Below are 23,027 nucleotides of genomic sequence, written 5' to 3' on the forward strand. Positions count from 1 at the left end.
AGCACTGGTGCTTTACACATAACTTGTTTCAGTTTCTCAAATGCTACCATTGCTTCCTGAGTCCAATAAAAGCCCTCTTTCTTGAGCATATTAGTCAAAGGTTTGCTCAGTTCGCCATATCCTTTAATGAACTTTCTGTAGTAACCTGTTAAACCTAAGAACCCTCTCAGAGCTTTCAAATTCTTAGGTAAAGGCCAATTCTGCATAGCTCCAATCTTAGCAGGATCAGTAGCCACTCCCTGTGCTGAAATCACATGCCCCAAATACTCTACTTGTTGTTGACCAAAAAACATTTGCTCCTTTTAGCATATAACTTGTTTACCAGCAGAATCCTTAAAACAATTCTTAAATGCTGTTCATGTTCTGTTAAGCTAGAGCTGTAAACTAAAATATCATCAAAAAACACTAGAACAAATTTTCTTAAATATTCCCCAAATAAATCATTCATCAGTGCTTGAAAAGTAGCTGGGGCATTAGTAAGCCCAAAGGGCATTACCTTAAACTCATAATGTCCTTGGTGAGTTCTGAAAGCAGTCTTGTGAATGTCTTCTTCCTTGATTCTGATTTGCCAATATCCAGACCTTAGATCAATTTTCGAGAAGAATGCAGCTCCATTAAGTTCATCTAGTAAATCCTCCACTATAGGAATAGGGAATTTATTTTTTATGGTAGCAGAATTAAGCTGTCTGTAATCTACACAGAATCTCCAAGTTCCATCCTTCTTCTTGATTAACAGGCAAAGAGAAGCAAAAGGGCTTTGACTAACTTGAATGATAGAAGCTGTTAGCATTTCAGCAATCTGTTTCTCTACTTCAGTCTTATAGGAGTGTGTAAATCTGTAGGGCCTTAGATTTACTGGCTGTATATCTTGTTTTAGGACAATAGCATGATCATGTTTCCTTCTTGGAGGCATTCCTTTAGGTTCTTCAAAAATTTCCTGAAATTCTTCTAGTAATTTCTGAAGTGCTGTAGGAGTTTTACTTTCAGTAGCTTCTGCACTCAACCAAAAAATTTCCCCACTCAATTCAGTATCCTTTTCTGCTAATTTTGAAATTTCTCCCCTGTGATGGCTCTGAGTAGGGGTAATTTCTGAGTTCCCTTAATAACAACAGTTTTTCCTTCTTTCACAAAACTGATAGTTCTGGACTTAAAGTCCATCAAAATGGGACTGAATTCCTCCATCCAATCCACACCAAGCACCATGTCACTGCCTCCTAAGGACAGAACTCTAAAATCATGTTGGAATTCATATCCTTGCATTCTCCAGCTCACCTTATTACTCCTAGCATTGATGTACAGTTTCTCTCCATTGGCTACTGTAATTACTAAAGGTGGAGTATTTACCAACTCCACTCCCTCCTTAGCCCATTTAGGAGTTACAAAACTATGAGTGCTTCCACTGTCTATCAGTATATTCACTGGTTTTCCCCTGATAAACCCTTCTATTCTCAGAGTAGTGTGACCCACATTTCCTGTGATGGCATTAATGGATATTTCCAGAGCTTCCTTCTCTGCTTCTTCCTTTTCTTCAGATTCTTCTTCAATCTTTTCAATTCCAGCCGACTCTTCTTCTTCTTCCATGCAGTTTAGTTGTCTGACCTTGCATTGATATCCAGGGGAAAACTTCTCCCCACATTTGAAGCATAAATTATTAGACCTCCTGTACTCCAGCAAACTTTGCTTAGCATTAGTATTCAGGGAACTTGTTTTAGTTAACACACCAGAGTTCAAGTTCTTTGGCTGAGTATTCTGAGGTATGTAAGCAAAATTTCTTGTATGAACTTTATACTTTTTTGTCTCAATCTCACTTGCCAACTCATAAAGTTTGGCCTGCCTATATGCATCAGATAGAGTTTTAGGCTCTAACACCTTAACCTTGTGCTTAAGGTCTTCCTTGAGGCCACTAATAAAGCTGGAAACAAAATAAGCTTCCCCCAAATGCATATTCTGTTGTAGCAAATAAGGTTTCAGCTCCTCAAAACTTTCTTGGTATTCTTCCACACTTCCTTTCTGCATTAACTTGTTAAACTCTTCAATAATGTCTGAATAATTTCTGTCACAGAACCTATGGCACAAGTCTGCCTCAAATTCATGCCAAGTCACTCTATGCTTCTGCATAATAGAGCCATCAAACCAAGTCTCAGCCTTTCCCATTAAATACATTGCAACCACATCTAATTTCTGCTCCTCGGGAACTCCCAAAAGATTAAAATATTTCTGGCATTTTCTAACCCATCCTCTGGGATTACTGCCATCAAACATCTGTAGTTCTAATTTGGGTCGAGGTAAAACATGCCCTGAACTCCCAGACAAACCCTTACTGTCCACTTTCACCTCACTAGAACTGCCCATAATATTTTCTTCTTGCAGTTTCTGATTAAAAGGTATAGGACCAGTAAACCCCACAGGTTTAGAAGCTAATATCCCCGGTTTATTAGGTTGAAAAGTATACTTCTCATGCTCACTAAGAACCTTAATCAAGCATGGTTGCTTACCTCCATTTTGGTTATGTTTTTCAGCTGCTGTGGCTTGATTCTTCACTGACTGAGGTGAATCTTTATCCTCAGCTGCTTGATTGACCAGCTGTAAGATCCTCTGTAAATACCCTCTGTTTTCCGTCATTCCTTCCTCTAAGGTTTGTAATCTTCCTTCCAACTCGGCTTTCTGCTCATTCCACCACGATGGTAAAGTATCCTCTTTGACCTCCGTGGTTTGTTCTGGTACCTCACTGGTTCCAGTTTTCTGCATTTTTCTTGTCTTTCCCAGCGTGAAAAATGGTTTTGGATCACAAAAACTTAGCTCTGATTACCAATTTGTTATGAATTAGGGGTGAATTTTGGGGATTTCAGAAGAGAATTAGAAAAGGATTCAGAAGAAACTTGTCATTCATTCATTCAGCATGATTCCATAGAATCAGGTACAATATTATATGCACAAGTACCTTACAGCTGGCATGTACTATAAATCTAACAAAGATAACAAATTGATATGCTGACTCATGCAGGCTGATTCCATAAAGGATAATACTGGAGCCCAATCATCCTGGCCCGTTATTTCCATCAGGTAACCCCTTTACTTCATCCACTTTAGCCCCGACAGTAACTTCTTCATTTTTACTTCCAATTCTCCCAATTTCACTCTTCTTCCCGTTCCAAATTCCCAAATCCTCTGCAATCCCTAATTGATTCAATTTCATTCCCAAATCTCCCTTTTTCAACCCTAACTCAGTTTCCATCATGACACTCTCACCTCTCCACGTTACTTGATTACTCTCCCTAAATTTCGCTTCAAAGTTGAAACATTTATTCCTTTTTAAAAAGAATCTGTAGTCTTTAATGAATTTTTACGAAGCTGAGAAAAAATGTGTCTGTAGCAGCAGTTCAAAACCAAACAAGATTTTGTTTTTCCTCTTTTTATTCTCTCACTGTCTCTTTTCACACTTTGTGTCAGAATTTCCTCCATCTCTTCTTCCTCAAAGTCTCCTTTGGCCGGCGGCATTTTCGTTTGTTATCCAGTTTTAGTTATACCCTTTAAGTGGGTTGATCATTAAAGCAAATGGGGTTTCAGTAATTGATTTGTTATACTCTGATCAGTGCTTGGCATGTGAAGTTGAACTGAATTCCCATAATCTCTTTGGTAAATACAGTAAAATAAAATTAAAAACGTATATCTATCTTTCCATCTTTTTCATAGATTATCTTTTCAATGTACCAAAAACAATAATCCATCATATTAATGATTCAGTTTTTGTGTAGTTTGCATTTTTGTGGGTAAAGTATTGGACTTTTTTTATCACACTGACTGACTAGAAAGGCGAGAAACCAAACAACGTCAGTATTAGCTATTTTCTTTTATTAATTGATTTAGTTTGTTAGTTTTTGCTTATGGACCTTCGCTTATTAGTTCTCCAAATTTTAATTTGGGTGTTAACTTCTCTTTCAGGGTTTTGATTTTAGTTTTCAGCAGAATAAATTGTACAATGTTCACCCAAGCTCTTGCCAAGGATGGGTTAAGATGGGATCGTCACGTAGTCATTTCATTTGGTTATCTGTATAAATTCATATGTTTATGCATCTGTTTAGGTATGTTGCAAACATTTTTTTTATAATTTGAATATAGAACTTTCATTGATTCCTGATGTTAATGTCTACTAAAGTTTTTACTTTATAATGTAGCCCGAGGTGCTGGCTGGGTCTGATCTTAATGTTTTAAACTTGTATTAAGGGGCCTTATGCCAGTAGCACCGAATTTAGGTTTATGCAGTATATAAGCAACAATGCTATTGCATCTCATTGACAGGCATAGAATTCAGATTCTTCTATAGTTACTTCTGGGGTAGGCATTGCAATGATCTTTCTGGATGCAAAAGCTTTTTTGGTTTCTGAGGATCAGTGTCTTGTGATGCCGAAACTATTCAAGCATTCTGTTGAAACTAGGTGTTAAAATGTCCTTACTTCTCTAAGAATTTTCTTTACTCATGAAGTTTCTCTTTTAGTGTTATTTTTTGGTAATTTTTTATTAAGTTGCTTAAATTATGCCCCTGAAGCTTTAAAGTAGAAAATTACTGGGCACTTGGTAATTCTTTTTCCTGATTTTTTGGCTGTGCTTATTTAAATTTAGGATTTTAGCTTTTTGTATGTGCAAAATCCATTGAGTGATATCACCATTGCCAATGGGTAGGATATCCAGGGTTTCATGTTTCACATCCTAAAAATGTTTACCTTTTTGAATTTTCTAATTGTTCGATCGGTTATGGGATTGGAGATGTCTAAATGGATTCATTAGGAGGTATTCTTTAACCTGCATATTCAATCTGGACTTTATAAGATTGAAATGTGAGACCTTTGTGATTATAAAACTTAAATTCATTGTTAATCGAGAACGTTGTGCCATTTGTCATACTCAAACTATTTATGTACATGTAGGGCTTTCATACTGGAAAAATGCAAACGACAGAACCTTCTCACAGTGATACCGTTATTCTGGATAACAACAGGGATGAGATCCTCGACCAATCAGTTAGGTTCGTATGTCTGAATCTCTGAGCCTAAGTTCCTTGATGTCGTCATCAATGCACTTTGATGGAACAATAATGTATTACAGGGTTGGGGGACATGGAGGAGCCAATGAATCTACTAATAATTTGCCTATACGTCTCCCTATATTTCATGCAAGGTTAGACAATTCCTAAGCTAAGCATGGGTTTCCTTGGTTTAGGCATTTTACCTTCATAAAGTCGGAGACAACTGACTGCATTGATTAAAATGTTTCAGTGGGCTTGGTCCATGGGTTGCAGTTCTGTCTTATGATGCATGTGTTCGTTTATGCTTAAATTCATGGGCCAAAGGTTGCACCGAAGAGGCTCCGTACTTCTTGAATCAAGAATGTTCAGAGTTGCGGAAGGCATTTGGGTGAGTGCTAGTATTCCCTTTTTGTTTCTTTAGTTTCATGATTTTGCAGTTATACATTGCCTGTTTAAGGTCAATATGTGGTCAGAACACCAGTTTAACTCTGAAATCCAACTTAAGATTTGTTGAATGGAACTATTCTAATAATGAAATCCCTATAACTTTATATTCCGATAAAAGTATGAAATGTTGCCCAAATTCGGCAATATGAGGTCAGAAATAAGGATGGACAGAAGTGGAACTTTGGACAAACTGACCATGTCATAGAGTTGCTTTGCTTAGTTCCTTGCCTTCCATGACTGTTCACCGGAAACCTATGCAATAGGGTTAGTTTTCATTGATGTCTATCAAAGAATCATTGAGGTGATTTGATCCTGTAAAAATATTTATCGTCCAACCTAACCATTGGATCATAAGTCATGGTTGCCGGTGACTTACGTAGAAGCTGTTGCTATGTCTGTGTTGTAATTTCATTTAATAAAGAACCATTTTAGAACATACTAAATATTTGCAGTCAGATTAAATGCATCATTAACCAGATCACTATACTTTGCAATGGCTAGCTTCTCTTAAGCTCACTAGAAGATGGTGATTAATCTTAGCTCTAATGCCTTGGGTGATTAAAATTTTTCTTGCAGTGATTCCTTTGTCCATGCATGCCTACCTTTGTGCATCTGTGAATGTAAGATTTAAGCTTTCTTTTCTATAGTTGGTTATGTGGTCCATTTACATGATACTTTCATAATGTTGATTTATGTCGGGCTTGTTACTGCATGTTGTGAAACTCTGTACTTTCCTTCATGCTTTGAATTACATATCTCTAACTCACATTTTATTTGTAGTTTACAGAATGTACTATTGCAACCCGAAGAAGAGCTATTGGCAAAACAGTCTTCTGAGTTAGTTAGTGAGGCAGCTGCTACTAAATCGAAGAGATTCATTGGCAAAATGAAAGTGCAAGGTACTGTCATGTTCCCGGAAAGGAAAATCACCAAGTCATAAATTTTCATGTTAAGCCTACACGTATATCTTCTTTCTGTTGGACAGTGCGTAAAGTCAAAATGGGTTTAGACCCTCCTCCTGGCTGCAATCTGTCACTAATGAAGATGGAATCCCTTCATCAACGTTTCTGCAAAATGAACTCAATGTTGTTTTCTGGATGGGAAGCTCTTCGGAATGTTCGAGTGACTCCCAATACTCCTGCAAATGTATCTCTTTCAAAGCAAAGCTTAGCCTATCTGAAGGCAAGCCGCCAGTATATAAAAGAGGTATCCAAGCTATTGAAAACTGGAGTGACCACTTTGCACAGCAATTCGACATCATATGATGTAAATCCAGGTATTTAAACCCCTTTTAGTTATATGAAAATTTAGAAGTCTGCTGTGATGAATCAAATACTTAAACCTGGTTAGAAATTTTGTAGTTAGGGTATCATTACTCTTGAACATGATGAGGGACGGACACATGATTTTATGCTAGAGCTGTGGACTTTTAGGAAGTTATATTAGAAATTTCAGGGGTGCGAAATTAAATCATTAATAGAAAATACAAAGAAATACCTAAACTATATGGGAAATTTCCATATCCTTTTTCACCTTGTCCATTGGTTTCAACATCCTTTACTGGGTCACGATGCTTCTCTTTGTATGTGTTGATTCTCTCCTTGCCACCTAAAATTTGTGTGGTATGTCATTAATCACTCCATAAATTCAGTAAATACTGTTGTGATCTATGAAGCCATGTCAAACTTGTCTCTTTTAATGATCTAAACAATTGTTTGGTTGTAATTGGAACCAAATATATGAATCTTTGGCACTATCAAGGACTAATTAGTTGATTTCTAAGAAATGATTTGACCTGGGGAAATGCTACTTAGGTATATCAAAAGCTGCTATCAACTACACCTGTAAGAAACTTTTATGAGACACGTGAGTTGAAGGGCACAAAATGCCACACTTGTAATAGTTTTAACCTTCCACTGTGAATATTTAGGTGACTACCATTTCCCTCCATTTGATTTTGGATGGGGATGCAAAATGGAACTGTTCTTAATTATATGATAATTTAAATTATGGTCAGCACTCTTATTTTTTCCAAATAGGTGTTCACAAGGGGATAGGTGTTAGCTTCATCCTATTCTACCAAGTAAGAAAAACAATATTTGAAGGAATTTTAACAAGGAGAGAGTGCTTTCTTGGACTACTTGTTATCAGGCTAAGTTTGTATTTTGTATTCCCGCTGGTTAAGAATAATAAGACCAAAGAGAAATTACTTTGTTTTTGGTTAACTGAAAGAAATTAGTTCTATGAATATATGCCAAATTAGACCTTGGCTTAAATGTTCATAGCAAGGGGATGTGATCCTAAATAGAGCACTGTTTGTGCAATATATTTCACCACCCACCAGAAATAATGTAAAAAAGGCTTAGGCATTTATTGTTTTTGTTGATCATGATGACTGGGATCAGAAAATAGGGTGCTCTTAGCATGTATATGTTCTTTTGATGGATTGATTTGTACACTTTTTGCGCTGTCTAACACTAGGTTGTGATTTATTTCTCAGAAACATATTGTTGCTTGCTGAAATTGAAAAGTTCATCTGAGGATGATGTGATCAAAATGCAACCAGGATCGAACGAAACTCATGTGTTGTATGTAGCTCCTCTTACCCCTTATGCATCTTTTCCTATCCCTTTGCTTCACTTATCTCACATGTTCGCTATCTTATCTTTTTTATCCTTCCTTATCCTTGCTCCATACCCTGTGGAAAATTTTCTTTCCTGACATTTTTCTACACAGCTTACCTGATGGTCTTGGTGATGATTTGATTGTCAAAGTTCACGACTCCAAGGGGCAGTATTGTGGCCATGTCCTAGCACAAGTGGTTTCTGTTGCTGATGACCCTGTAAGGGTTTTTTTAATAATACCTAGTCTTTAAGTCGTAAGGTAAAAGGGCAGATGTTTAGGCTGAAAGTTTACAACATTGGTTATGCAGGGTGACAAGCTTCGATGGTGGCCATTATATCATGAGCCAGAACATGAGCTCGTTGGCAGAATTCAACTGTATATACACTATTCAACCAGTCAAGAGGAGAATAATCCTAAGGTATATGCGAATGTACTTGTCCAGAAAATTTTACAATGACCCTACTTAAGGGTTTTTTTCTTTTAAAAAATCATTTTCCTTTACCATTATCTACCATTTTAACTGTTTGAATTACAGCACGCAAACAGAAATAGCAACTATACTAAAAAGTGAGACTAAAATTTTCTTGTCCTCTTCAGTGTGGTTCTGTTGCGGAAACTGTGGCATATGATTTTTTGTTGGAAGTTGCAATGAAAATTCAGCACTTTCAGCAAAGAAATTTGTTGCTACATGGCCCTTGGAAGTGGTTGGTAAATGAATTTGCATCATACTATGGAGTATCAGATGCATATACCAAACTAAGGTATGGAGATGCAATAGAAGGTAGTTGATGTTTTCATAATTAGGAGTTTAAATTTCTTTCTTTTGTTTGATTTTCTTTTTGGCTGCAGATTCCTTTCTTATGTTATGGATGTGGCTACACCAACTGAAGACTGCCTTACAGTAATACATGATTTACTATCTCCAGTGAAGGGCAATAACAAGCACAAATTAAGTCACCAAGAGGTATCGCTATTCAAGCCAAATTATTTTATAATTTAAACTCTCTTTGTTTGTTTCCAGTGTCATGCACGTATGATATATTGAAAATGACTGGTCATTTGTATCAACTCAGAAACAGAATTGTCAATCATGTTTCTTAAGTTTAATTCATCTAACCTTTTCAATTCTTGTTAGTTTGGATCTTCTGATTCAAGGTACAAGTTACTGGCAATATATTTTTTGAATTTCCATCTTAATTTTGATTTAGTTAAAATGTGCCACTTCCCCATTGTCATTTTGATGCATCATTCTTACATTTGTATGTAATACGTGTTCAGGAAAAATGTATGAATATTTACAAACTCTTTCCTCATACGAATATAATGCTTTAACATCAATCAGAACCGTATCCTTGGAGAAGTTGAGGATCAGATCCAGCATATTTTAAATGTGATCTTTGAGAATTACAAGTCCTTAGACGAATCATCACCATCAGGGATGATGAGTGTTTTTAAGGCTGCCACTGGAGCACCTGCTCCTGCATTGGTCCCTGCCATCAAGCTCTATATCCTATTACATGATGTATTAACTCCGGAGATACAACAGAAGTTCTGTGGATATTTTCAGGTATAAGTGACTTGTTTCTTCATAGTCATGGTTTTATATTTTCCTTTCCTGTTTGTTCCCTCAATGAATCTGCAATAACCTTGCAGGTTGCTGCAAAAAAGAGATCAAGGCACCAGACAGATGAGTTCATTTCGAGCAATAATGACAGTGCATTAATGGATCCAACGACTCTTTCAATGTCTTATCAGAAGATGAAAACTTTAATTTTGAGTATCAAGAAAGAAATTTTCACTGATATTGAGATCCACGAGTGGAATATACTTCCTAGGTGATTTTCTCTTATTTCAGAAGATCAAAGCATGCAAAAATAATTTATTGTATTTGAAACAAGTGTTTTTTTTTGTCCCCTCCCACTTGTTATCTATTACAACTGTAAATGTTTCTATATGTAGTAATTTACTATGTCTTCTGGCTTTGCTGTTTGACTGATTAATTCTTCGGTACTAATTTCTGTTGCTGCTCCATCTTCTATGTTTTGCAGTTTTATAGACCTTCCGAATCTTTCTGCACCTATATACAGTGTGGACCTCTGCAGTAGGTTGCGTGCATTTCTTGTTGCATGCCCCCCTCCTGGCCCTTCTCCTCCTGTAATAGAACTGGTTATTGCAACAGCAGACTTTCAAAGGGACCTGTCTTCCTGGAATATTAAGTAAAAGTTTTACTTCTTTTAGCTCCTTTATAGATTATATAAGCTTGTTCTAATCTGTAATTTATATGGTTTGAAAATTACTTTCTGTTGTTTTCCATTCTTCTCTGATCTTTTAACATTTTGCAGACCTATAAAGGAGGGAATTGAGGCAAAAGTGCTGTTTCAGTCTTATATAACATCTTGGATTGAAGAGAAACACCATTCTTTACTTGATTCATGCAAACTCGATAAGGTACAGATTTTATATTGCAGACCTGTGTGACTGCATTATCAAGTTCGTGTGAAAATGTCGTATCTAGGAAAGGTCAGATAGAGTTGGTTCTGTTTTTCTGACTTATTCATTGTTTGACTAAGTAGTTTTTGGACACTTGTGCATCCTTTACTATTTAACTTGCTTAGCCTTAAATGACATTGGAGAAAACCACAGTCAGTCTTGCTTGGAATATATAATTTGGGATCATCATATTTTATCCTGATAGGTTAAATATACATATATATATATGTGTGTGTGTGTGTGAAGGATCCATTGTTGCCCTTCATAAATTTAGATATTTTTAAATGCCCCCCTCAAAAAATAATGTTGAGTTTTGCCACTGCTCTCTCTCTCTCTCTCTTTCTATGTATATATGTGTGTGTGCGCAAACTGCCTAGACCAGAGAACTGTCAAGGGTTAATGACTTAATGAGTTATTAAAATTGATCGTAAAGGTATTTTTGTTCCCTCCTCAACTGACAATTTTCTTGAAATTGATTGCAGGTATGTTCTGATATTAAAACACAACAATCAACAACTCCTTTTGTTGATGGTATGTACGATCGGCTAACAGAAGCATTGAATGAATATGAAATTATCATTTCTCACTGGCCGGAGTTCACCATCATCTTGGAAAATGTTTGTTGTTCTTCCCTGTATTAACTTTACTTACAGATTTAAGATTTATGGAGCCCTGAGATGACTTATAGAATTCAAAATAACTCAAAAGTAACGATAATTTATGTTTTTTGTAACTTGGATTTGATGGATGCAATATTATCTCTTTATTATGTATTGCTACTGCTGTAAACATTATGGAATATTGGAAGGCAGGAATATTTCATTAAGTGAACCTGAAACTACAAAATAACTCGTAAAATTGTTGCATGACCGGTACCAGTTTTCAGGGGAACTTGGTAGCTTTGATCTTGTTGAGCCTTAACTTCAGGCTTCAGTCCGACAGTCATGTTAACTTCACGCATAATATGCTTCTTGTTTATGTTTTATTTTGTGTTATTCTAAATGAACATGTTAATTTCTTTGGTACTTGTGGCTGTAAAAAGGCTATTGCAGATGTTGAAAGAGCAATTATTAAATCTTTAGAGCGGCAGAATGCCAATGTTCTAGCTCCACTGAAGGCCGGCCTTGCTCCTAAGATAATTGGAAAATATGTTCAGAAATTAACCAAAGGAACACCTGTCATCTACATTGTTCCTCACGAGGTAAAGTTTTGTTTACATGTTTTGCTGATCAGTTCCGTTTTATCTCCTACAACTAAAGAAAGATGATTAATGTTTCAGTTGGGAGTTCTTTTGAATTCCATGAAAAGGATGCTTTTTGTACTGCATCCCAAGATCGAATCCCGGCTGAAGTTGTGGTGTCCTTGCACTCCAACAGGTGGAAACTCAATTCCTGGAGAGCGTATCGGTGAAATTACAGTTATGCTGAGGGCTGAATTCAGAAACCATATTCAAGCAATTGTTGAGAAACTTGCCGAGAATGTGCGTAAGCCTCCTCTAGAACACAAAGAATGCCATTGTTGATTTTAATATCATTCTTATGAGCCTTCTTCCATCTGTGATTTCAACTCATTTCTTTAATAGTATATCCCCTCATGATGATGAGATTTTGCCAAATAAATTCTTATGTTCTTTTATTTCTTTGTTTTTGACAGACAAGAGTTCAAACTGCTACGAGATTGAAGAAGATAATCCAGGACTCGAAGGAAATTGCTGTCGAGTCCGATGTAAGAAACCGATTGCAGCCTTTGAAGGATCTTCTGATAAATATGATAGAGAACCTCCATTCTGTGTTTGAATCTCATGTGTTTGTAACCGTCTGTCGGAATTTTTGGGACCGGATGGGACAGGTACAACTAGCAAATATCTTCATATACCTTAACCTAAAACCATGGAACCTGTTTATAATACCGTGCTGTATTTTTCACAGGACGTTCTACACTTCATGGAAAACCGAAGAGAGAACATGTCCTGGTATAAGGCCCTAAGGATTGCAATTTCGGTAAGTCTTTCTTTGATAATGAACGTTCCGATATAAAATTGAATCGGTCGGATGAACTCTCCATCCATCTCCTTTGGATTTTGTGCTAGTGACTCGAACGTTTCCATTTGTAGTTTTACATGTTATTCATAGTGGCAGCCACTAAACTGCAGGTATTGGATGAAATCTTTGGGGCACAAATGCAGAAGTTGCATGGAAATGCACTACAGGAAAAAGATTTGAAGCCACCTCCATCTGTGATGGAAGTTCGTTCGATGTTTGCCAGGATTTTGTAAATGAAGAGAAGTAGGATAATCTTGGTTTTGATTCTTCTGTACAGATATAGTGGAGCAAACGGAAATCGGTCTTATAGTATTAGACACAGCTAAAAGAGGGAACAGAAACAGCACAAGTGGAGACGGGGGTATTTTTTATCGTATTCGAGTTCACGACTATCTTCCCGACAACATATTCTCCAAGATTTAAGTCCTAAAAATGCATACAATATAGTTTGTCTTTGTCCGAAAACTTCGGGTTGAGCGGGGCGCAAATGCAGATTGGTTAATGTTCCCCCACCGATACAGTCATTGCATTTGCAGACTTATTGAGACAGGCTCATAAGGAAAGCGAGGAAGAAACATCCCAACTCAGCCTCTGTGTCATAAGAATCTTCTTACCTTTTTCGTATCGGATTCGGACAACGTGATCATTCAGCCATCAAATTCCCACAAAATTCTTACCTTTCTTTTGGTTTGCCTTTAGCTTAACCATAAATATTCTTTACATTCATAACCATATACTGATCCAACTCTAAAGAAAGGCAAAAGACATATCTTTTAACGCCATTGTAACTTTGACTGATTTTCGAAAAACACATGCTACAAAATTATTCCCACAAATTCTGAGTTTAATAAATGACGTTAAAATTTAGAGCAAATCAAAAGAAACTACTAGTAATATTAGCTGGATCATTTCTTAGTAATGAAAAGTATCCTTTAATTCTTTTATTTGGTTCAACTTCGATCTAAAGATCGTTTAAATTTAGTCTTAGACGAATGATTCTAGAGTTGATGTTTAGCATTTTAATGAAGTACGATTGTACAATATGTAAAATTTATCACATAGTTAACCTAAACTAAAATACATTTCAAGGTAAACTACTTATTTAGTCATTCATCTACTATTTAATTTTTGTTTTGATCGCTCAACTATTATTGTTTTTCGAATATGTTACATTTTAGTTCTATTTTGAACAAGCCTTGTGTTATATAATTTTTTAAATACTTACGTAACAATATGTTATCGCGGCACATTAGTATCATAATTAATTTATGGGTGAAGTATATAAATGGTCGCTTGGTTATATGCCAATTTATTGACTCTCTTGACTATTAAAATTTACAAAATGGTCTTTTGACCATAGAACATTGCTTTATTGAGTCCCCCGACTATTAAAATATATAAATGATCACCTAACTATTTATATGTTTCAAATTCATCCTTTTTTCGTTAAAAAAATGATGACAATCTGAGTTGGATGTTAACATGCTAACTGTGATATGATAAAATATGATCTCAAAGTCTCAAAGTACTATCATATCTCAGTCAATATGTTAACGTTCAATTCAGATTGTAAACAACTTTTAACAAAAAAAGACGAGTTTGAAACATATGAATAGTTAGATGACCATTTTATAACTTCTAATAGTCAAGAGACTCAACAAAAGAACACTATATAATTGGAGGACATTTTATAAATTTTAATAGTCGATGGACTCAATAAAACATCACCATATAGTCACTATAGAAAACCATTTGCATACTTTACTCTTACTTTTTTTTACGATACGTGACCAAATATATATTTTTGAAAAATAATAATTAAAATAAAAATTAAATAATATATGTACAACCAAATAGGCTATTTAACCTACATTTTAATTGATATTTGGGTCTACGGGACAATGACCATCTACTTGCTATTATTAGGCCATTTGTAACTTTGGAGAAGGTGGTAGGCAATTGCCTTGAAGGTCAAAATCCCAATTCCCATCCCACCAACAGCGCACTACACTATTGTCAAGATAAAAACGTCACTAATAGAATAAGACATTACCGTTTTCTTACAAATTACAATTCAATGGACAACTTCGTCAAACTGGAAAACAATAACAGAACTCGCAACATTACGGTTCCTAAAATTCATTTTCATCATCGTCTTTTAATACCTTAAAAATCCTTGAGCAATTTCCGGACCTGTTCAAGAGTAACAAAAAGCACCACCGTAAATGGTCCCTGTCTTGAGATTGTGGGTATGAACCCTTTATATAACGCCATGGGTCCTTCAGCCTTCACCGTCTTGACGGCACAATCCAAAGCTCTTGCATACGGCAGCTTCTGGCCGGGCTCCACCTTCATGTTCATGACCCTTGTTTTGATCACATGGCACAATCCAAAGCTCCTGCATACGTTATTATAATACATTTATGGTTATTTATTATAATATATTTATACGTTAATTTCTGGCCTTCATAACTATATATATCAAATGTTGTAAATATAAAACCAAGAACAGTATTGTAGTAGTGGTTGATGCCGTCCTCCTCCATGAGGTTCAATGTTCAATTCTCCACAAAGTTGCTTATATTCAATTTATTTTCCTTTCATAGGGGTGTGCCACGTGACATGTGCTGTCATATTATTGGATGGAAATATATTGATTTAATATAAACTTATGATTTACTTAAATAGGAATGATTAAATGTGTAATTATATAAATTTTATTAGTTGTTATATTAATATCATTGTTAAATGTTAACGAAAAATGACATGATTAACAAAAATTCAATCATAATGATTAGAATAAAAAAGAGTAATAACTAAACAATCAGTGGTATAATTTATATTTTTTTACGCGTTTTCATATTCAATTCATCAAAGACAGTAATTTCCCACAACATAGGTGGAGAGATGCAAGTTGAGGGCAATCCGAAAATGAATTAGAGTTTGTTTATTAGGTTTATATTTTAATTATACAATGAATAAAATTATTTGATGTACTTAGAAATATATATCAACCAAGCATACATGTAATGTTAAGGACATTACTCTCAAGTCATATTAGATTTCGAATTTAATTTAAATAAATTTACTTTTTTGTAAAAATTATAAATATTTATTTAATTTTAATTTTAATAAAAATGAAAATAAATAAATAAAAATATCAAACAAACAACAGTTCGTTGAATTAAAATTTTTCTTTTCAAATAATTATACGACTTTTTGAAATTTCTAAATTGTGAATTATGATAATTAATATGCTTAACTTAGTGGCTATGCTTTTGGAAGAGGGTCGTAGATTGATTCCCACTATCCTAAATATTTCAATTTACTTTGATTATATTCTTATATAGTGATTACATGTATCATTACAATAAAAATAAGAATTAACGTAAAATAAGTATTCAAACTATACTCAAAATTAATTTTTGGTGTCTAAAGAATTTTTCGTTAAAAATAGATGTCTAATGTTTTATCCGTTATATTTCTATGTGCCACCGTTAAAAAATTGTTAATTGACACATGTTATGTTCAGAATTTTTTTAAAAATTAAACAATATTTTATTTAAAAAAATAAAAATATAAATGTGAAACATTTCATTTGACAATTTTTCTTAATGATAGGCACCTAAGGTGTAATGGATAAAATGTTAAACACATATTTTTAACGATAAATTCTTTAAGCATCAAAAGTTAATTTTGAGTACAATTTAGTTTAGGCACCAAAATTTAATTTTGAGTATAGTTTAGACATTTATTTTTATATTAAAACTAAAATTAAAATATTACATTAAATATGATTTTGAGATAGTTAAATGATTAAAACAAAAATAAATGGATTACTACATAGATAGAGATGGGTATGGGTCGGTTTTTTTCCCATCCGACCGGACTCGAAAATTATACATCTAACTCGAACTCGACCTGAAAAATATGCACCTTTCATCCGACCCGATCTATTCTTTTGAGATAAAATCCGAACCCGACCCGACTTGAAATAATATATTTATTAAAAATATTATTTTTATTCAATAGAAATAAATATTTAATTGAAAAAGACAATATATAGATGAATATTATTGTAATTATATTTAAATATATAAGATAAAATTATAATTTTTTTTCGAGTCGGATTGGATCAAGTATTTTTTATCCTAAATCCGAACCTGAATCGAATATAACCTATAAAAATCCCGACCTGACCAGACTCGATCTCAAATATTTTTAAAAAATCTGACCCGATTAAGTCGGGTCTAGTCGAAAACCATAAAGTTTGGGTCCATGCCCATCCTTAATTCCTTATACATAGATAGTTTATCAAGTAAGATTGAGTAGTTTATCAAGTAAGATTGAAGGGTAAGTAATTAAATATGGAATTGAAAGGAAAAAATGGGTGGTTTGAGGTTGACCCACTCCCTAGTTGAGAGATGGGAGGCTTTTGCAGTGTTATAAAAGCCATCCACGTGTACGTATTCAATGCTTGAGCAAGTTGTGCTTTGCATATAGGTGAGGCAGCCTGGGCCCAAACTTGTAATCTGAAAATTTCTTTAAAAAACTGAACGACGCGTCGCCTGACAGCTTCAAACTCTCGCGAGAAAATCCCGTGTACTTAGCAGGCACACGCCTTAACCACTCGGCCAAAGCGACGCTGATCCGCATGTTCGAACAATGTCTAAATATTCAAAATATATATGATGGGCAGCTTCTTCTCGTATATGGAAATATCTTCTATACGTTGTTATTAGGTTGACGGGACACTCGTACATTGGTTTTAGAGGATCCGAGTTTAACCAACTCTATATTTTCAACTTCTTTCAATACTAACATCTGTTCCGGCCACCAGTGTGGTCCATCAACCAAGTTCAATCGACCATGAAACCAGGACACGGAAAACTAGTTTCTGGTGCAAAACTTACACCGTGGACCCATATTTCATAAAATTGTCTCATGTAACTATGTTTTCTTCTGATCTGCGTACAATGTCTTATTTGTTTATCTGATCCTCAAATAGTTTCTGGCAGAATGGAGAGATATTTTGGTATAATATTGACGCACAAAATAAGGATAGCTTTACGGATAGCTTCACTGGCAGAGGTGGTAAGCAACAAACAAATTTGAGATCTGCCGATGAATTATATCAACATATATAACATGTTCCACTAAGACTGTTTTCAGTCTGACATTAATTCCTGAACCTAGACAGATTTACTGGTCTGTTCATTCGTCTAGTCAGATGTAGATAACCAACTGTTATAACAGCTGACTTATTAGCTGTGTTTACAGTCGTTAATTACTAATTTATAGGCGTGAGAGATGTCTGTGTTTAATAACTTGTTGATTCTGGCAGCCTATAAATACTGAGTCTAAGTGACATTTCAAAATCATACAAAGTCAAAGTTTTCTCTAAATCTTTTCTACTTCTCTCGAGTTTCTCAAGAAATCCTCTTTTTCTCTTATAGCTTTTCTAAGCTTGATTTTTTCTGTGCTAAGAGAAGAGCAATAGCACCGCTAATCTATTTTGATCTTCGGGTGTACGATTATTTGGAACTATCATGTTAATCTCAACTATTACACATCGACGTGAAATCATTTTTAAGGCAATGATTTATATTACGACGCGATTATTTGTTTACTATTTGTTTTGTTTACAATTATTCAATTAGTGCTAACAATTTGATTTTGCTTTCTATTTACCAACATGAAGTAGCCAGTCGATATTGTGAGATAGAAGAAATGGGGTCTAGAACCACCAAAAACCACAATTCAACCTCTTTGCGGTCATACTCGTAGAACCAACAAACTTGGAGAAATTCGAGACCCCTACTAAGGTTTCTCGATTCATTGAGGGTAAATCAAGGAGGTCCTTTATTCTCAAGAAGTAGAGATCACAAGGACTAATCGAATCATCGATGGAGAATTCATGTGGCTAAGAGATAATGAAAGAGTCCATCTGAGAGTTACACTAATTACACTCCCATTAACACTTTCTTAGTTGATATCCTCCGTCAGGTCGAAGACTTGAGATATTAAAACCTCCTCCCCCTATGAAACATAAACCCCGAATAAGCGATTACTATGAGCATCATAAACAAGAGGGCCTTCATAAGCATCACTATTGAGACTGATTGTTCTGAGCTTGTAAACAAGTTGCATACCCTTATCGTTGATCTTTCTATATATGGTTGAATCATTGAGGAGGCCCATGTAAGTTGTTTGGATTTTAGTTTTGGTTGTTCATAGGTTGCTCAATGGATTGCCCATACACTTGGAGTACGAGGGCTAAAATATCTTTATAAACGAGACTTAGTTTAAAAATAAATTAAAAATGTTTTCCAGAATGTTAATTTATACTAGTACGAGTTTTTTAATTTTATACTTTTATATAATATTTAAATAATAAAAATAAAAACCATTAGATCGAACATAGAACTAACCAATTCATATACAAATTTATTTTCGCTCCACCTACAATCATTCAGTAAATTACTTTTTATAGGTTGTTCGGGTTTCCAACAACAATTCCGAAGCCTTGGTTGGTCACGCTTTGGCTTCTACGTTCCAAGAGTTTCGTTCTAGAGTTTGGGTTGTCAGAGTTGCACATATTTGTCGAGAACAAAACTGCATAGCTGATAAATTGGCAGCTATGGGACGAGGTGCTCCTATTGCTTCCACGGTGTCCACAGAGCCTCCAGAGGAGGTCGTTACGCTCCTGCATAAGGAGGACTTGCTTGCTGGTTGACTCTGTACGTCTTTGTGCTGTTCTCATAAAAAAAGAAAAGAGAAAATAACTTCAGTGACCTAAAATGCCTTATAACATACGATTTTAACCAATTTTTTTAGGATTTGCGAAAATGACCAACAAATTCGCAACGCGATCTCAAATTGACAACGTGAACTCTAATTTCGCAACACAATTTCCAAATTCGCAACTCAGTTTCTGCAATCGCAACGCGATTTCCAAATTCGCAACACGGAATTTCAAATTCGCAACGTGAATTTTTTTTTTCGCAACGCGAATTTCTTTTTCGCAACACAAGTTTCCTTTTCGCAACAAGATTTTCTAAATCGCAACACGGATTTTGTTTTCGCAACTTGAATTTCGAATTCGCAACAACTTTTATTTTCGTAACACAAATGTTTTGGGTATATAAACTACGCAGTAGCAGCAACTCATAACCTAAATTTCTAAATCGCAACTCATTACATCTCCATCTACCACTCTCTTCGGCAACATCCGTTCCTATATCCAACGACATCCTTCCCCATCTCTAATTTTTTTACATAATTTTATTTCTATATAATTTTTCAATGATTTCTCTCCCAAATTATCAACTATCAACTTAATAAAGGTAATGTTTTTCTCTAAGTTAGTGATGATATCTAGTTTATAGCTCGTTTGTTTAGTAAATTAATTTACAATTTGTAGAATAAAATCATCTAATGTTAATCATATTTGGATAGATTTGTGATTTGGAGGGTCATGGGAGAATGTTCATGGTGTTTTACAATATATGCCTTTACCCATGAATCTTCAACTAAAACTGTTATTAAAAAAGTTAACTTATGAAACTCTAATGTTACGTGTTGCAAAGAAATTGAATTTAGAGCCTCTAAGTGGATTAGGCTATCTTATCAGACAAAATGTAATGTTTATTTGTTAACCGACAATGAATATGTTGAACGATTCATTGCTTACATTAGTGTTTCGCAAGAAGATGATGTTACATTGTATATTGTTAAACCTAGAAGTAGTGAAGTTGGGTCAGTAGCGGGTAGTAATCAACTAAGTTCTTCAACCCCAGTTTATGGTGCTCACAATGTACAATATTGTTATCAACCTCAAAATTTAATGGTTCCACCACAATTTCATCACCAAGAAAATTTTGTTTCACCACATTTCCAATACCAAACACAATCTCAAAACCCACAACCTTTCCCTAATCCAAATCCCAATAAACTTTCAGCACTAAATTCCGATTTTCGTATTGACCAGTTAGACGATGATGAGCCAACAGAAAAAATTGTGAGTACTAGTCAGTATTCGAAATTTGATCTTGGTCAATACCCGGACTTTGATCTTGGTCAATACTCGGATTTTTATGATGTTTCAGAAGAAGAAACAAACCATGCGTGTAATGATTTTGATATTGGTCAATACCCGAATTTTGATGATGAAACAGTCGCTGCCGAGGAAGATGTTATTGATGATAATGAGGAGGGAAGTTACGACTGTGAATGAACATGTTGAACATCCATTCTGTAATTCATATAACCCTGAAGAAGAAAAAGAAGAAGTCCCCGAAGAACATAAAAAGAAGAAAATGCCACGGGGAGTATAACTGGAATATGCCAGAATTACTTCAGATACCGGAAGAAGAGTTGGTAAAGATAGCAGTTGATTGTTACACAAAAGTTATTCGTATCAAGAAAGATGATTGTTTTGATACAAATGAAGACTTGAAGATAGCTTTGTATACGAAATGTGTGGAAGATGGCTATCAACTAAAAGTTAACAAATCAAGCAAAGATCGTTTCGAAACAAAGTGTATGATTGACAAAAACTGTACGTGGCGTATGATTGCAAAGAGGATAAAAGATTGCGAAATGTTTCAAGTTAGGACTTTTATTGATAAACATACATGTTCAAGAACCCAAGTTTTTCCTCACCATAGACAGACAAACAAAAAGGTGTTGGGTGGTTTTCTAGCTGAGTTAATGTTTTTGAATGGCAGGGTATATCGAGGACATGAAATTATGACTGACATGAATGCTCAGTTCGAGATTAGTATCTCATATTCTCAAGCTTGGAGAGCCAAATGTTATGCCTTGGAATTGTTGAGGGGGTCGCCAGAAGCATCGTTTGCCCAACCGCCGGCTTATTGTCACAATTTAAAGCTGATAAATCCTGGGTTGGTAACACATATCAAAATAGATAGAGATAGACGCTTTGAGTTGTTGTTTATCGCCATTGGTGCTGCGGTTAGTAAATCAGTATAATTTTGTTGACTCATTTTTGTTAGTTACATGCATTTCACATTTAAATGATTATGTTTTTTGTGTATATTATTTTGTAGATTCGTTCGTTTATTACTTGCATGCGCCCAATTATTATAGTTGACGGAGCACATTTGAAAGGTCGATACCTTGGAGTAAACTTATTAGCAGTAGCCATGGATGCTAACAATGTGATACATCTAATAGCTTACGGGGTTGGCAAATATGAAACCTCTGATTCATGAACATAGTTTATGGGGCATCTTAGGGATTGCATAGGTCCTATTAGCAATCTGACAATCATATCCGATAGGGCAAACTCAATTGACAACGATGTTAGAAGGTGTTTCTCATATGCTTTTCATGGACTTTGTGGTGTTCATTTGTACAGAAATCTAAAATCAAGGTCCGCTGGTATAAAAAATCACAAATGGACGTACTGGAAGGCTGTAAAAGCTTATAGTGAAGTGGATTTTAATAAGCATATAAATTGTTTAAGATGTGTTTTGCCTCAATGTGCTCAAACACTAGAAGATGTCGGGTTTGAAATATGGTCAAGAGTACATCAACATGGAGCAAGATATGGTTTCATGACGTCTAATGGTGCAGAATCAATCAACGCTCTAAGTCGTCATTCCCGAAAATTACCCATTACTATGTTAATGGAGTTTTTTCGAGCCTCTATTCAACAGTGGTACTACAAGAAAAGAAACCATGCATGTATTATTTCTTTAAATTCATAACTTATCATATATTTTACTAAGTGTTATTTATTTAAATTTACAGGAACATTAGAACGTCGTGTTACACCATGAACTGAAAAAAAGATAACGAAACGTGTTGGGAAGTCAACGTCATGGAGAGTTGAAACATGTTCAAACACTTTGTTTGAAATATTGAATAATAACTTAAATGGGCTTGTCGATCTAAATGCAAAGATGTATAGTTGTATGAATGGAAAACATATGGTTATCCATGTGTCCATGTTATAAAAGTTGCTCTTCATCTAAACCAAGATGATTTAAGCGCATACGCTATGGATTGCTACACTACAGAAGTATATCGACAAACTTATGTCGAGATTTTCTACCCTATTCCACATCCTTCTGAGTGGGACATACCAGATGACTTACAAACAGTTTTGCCACCAGTCATGGACAACAGGCTACCTGATCGACTAAAAAATCACGATCGTATACCGTCTAAGGGTGAAGAGAAGAGGATATCGACATGTAGTCGGTGCAAGGAAAGTGGTCATACAAGGTTGACCTGTGGATCACCAGTGCCATCACAATCATCTTTTCCTCTACCAAAATATGGATCCTCATCAAAATCCAAAGCTCATATGGTGCCAAGCAAAAGGAAATCAAAATCGCAATCAAAATCAAAATCTCAATCACAACCGGCTT

General features: G+C 35.1%; 1 protein-coding gene across 1 annotated transcript; it reads left to right on the top strand.

Moving 5' to 3' along the window:
• Positions 1-3,951: 3,951 nt before the first annotated feature.
• Positions 3,952-13,320, top strand: LOC120202173. Its single transcript, XM_039202645.1, has 21 exons — positions 3,952-4,027; positions 4,926-5,023; positions 5,104-5,175; positions 5,274-5,411; positions 6,251-6,369; positions 6,456-6,746; positions 7,971-8,058; positions 8,207-8,312; positions 8,403-8,513; positions 8,693-8,856; positions 8,945-9,059; positions 9,438-9,662; positions 9,749-9,930; positions 10,144-10,311; positions 10,438-10,543; positions 11,068-11,202; positions 11,628-11,786; positions 11,865-12,065; positions 12,239-12,433; positions 12,514-12,585; positions 12,738-13,320. The coding sequence occupies exons 1-21, from the start codon at positions 3,980-3,982 to the stop codon at positions 12,858-12,860; spliced, it is 2,916 nt and encodes a 971-aa protein (XP_039058576.1). The 5' UTR covers positions 3,952-3,979; the 3' UTR covers positions 12,861-13,320.
• The last annotated feature ends 9,707 nt before the right edge of the window (positions 13,321-23,027 follow it).

The sequence above is a fragment of the Hibiscus syriacus genome, unplaced genomic scaffold, assembly GCF_006381635.1.
Source record: "Hibiscus syriacus cultivar Baekdansim isolate YM2019G1 unplaced genomic scaffold, ASM638163v2 tig00008262_pilon, whole genome shotgun sequence".
Classification (NCBI taxonomy): domain Eukaryota; kingdom Viridiplantae; phylum Streptophyta; class Magnoliopsida; order Malvales; family Malvaceae; genus Hibiscus; species Hibiscus syriacus.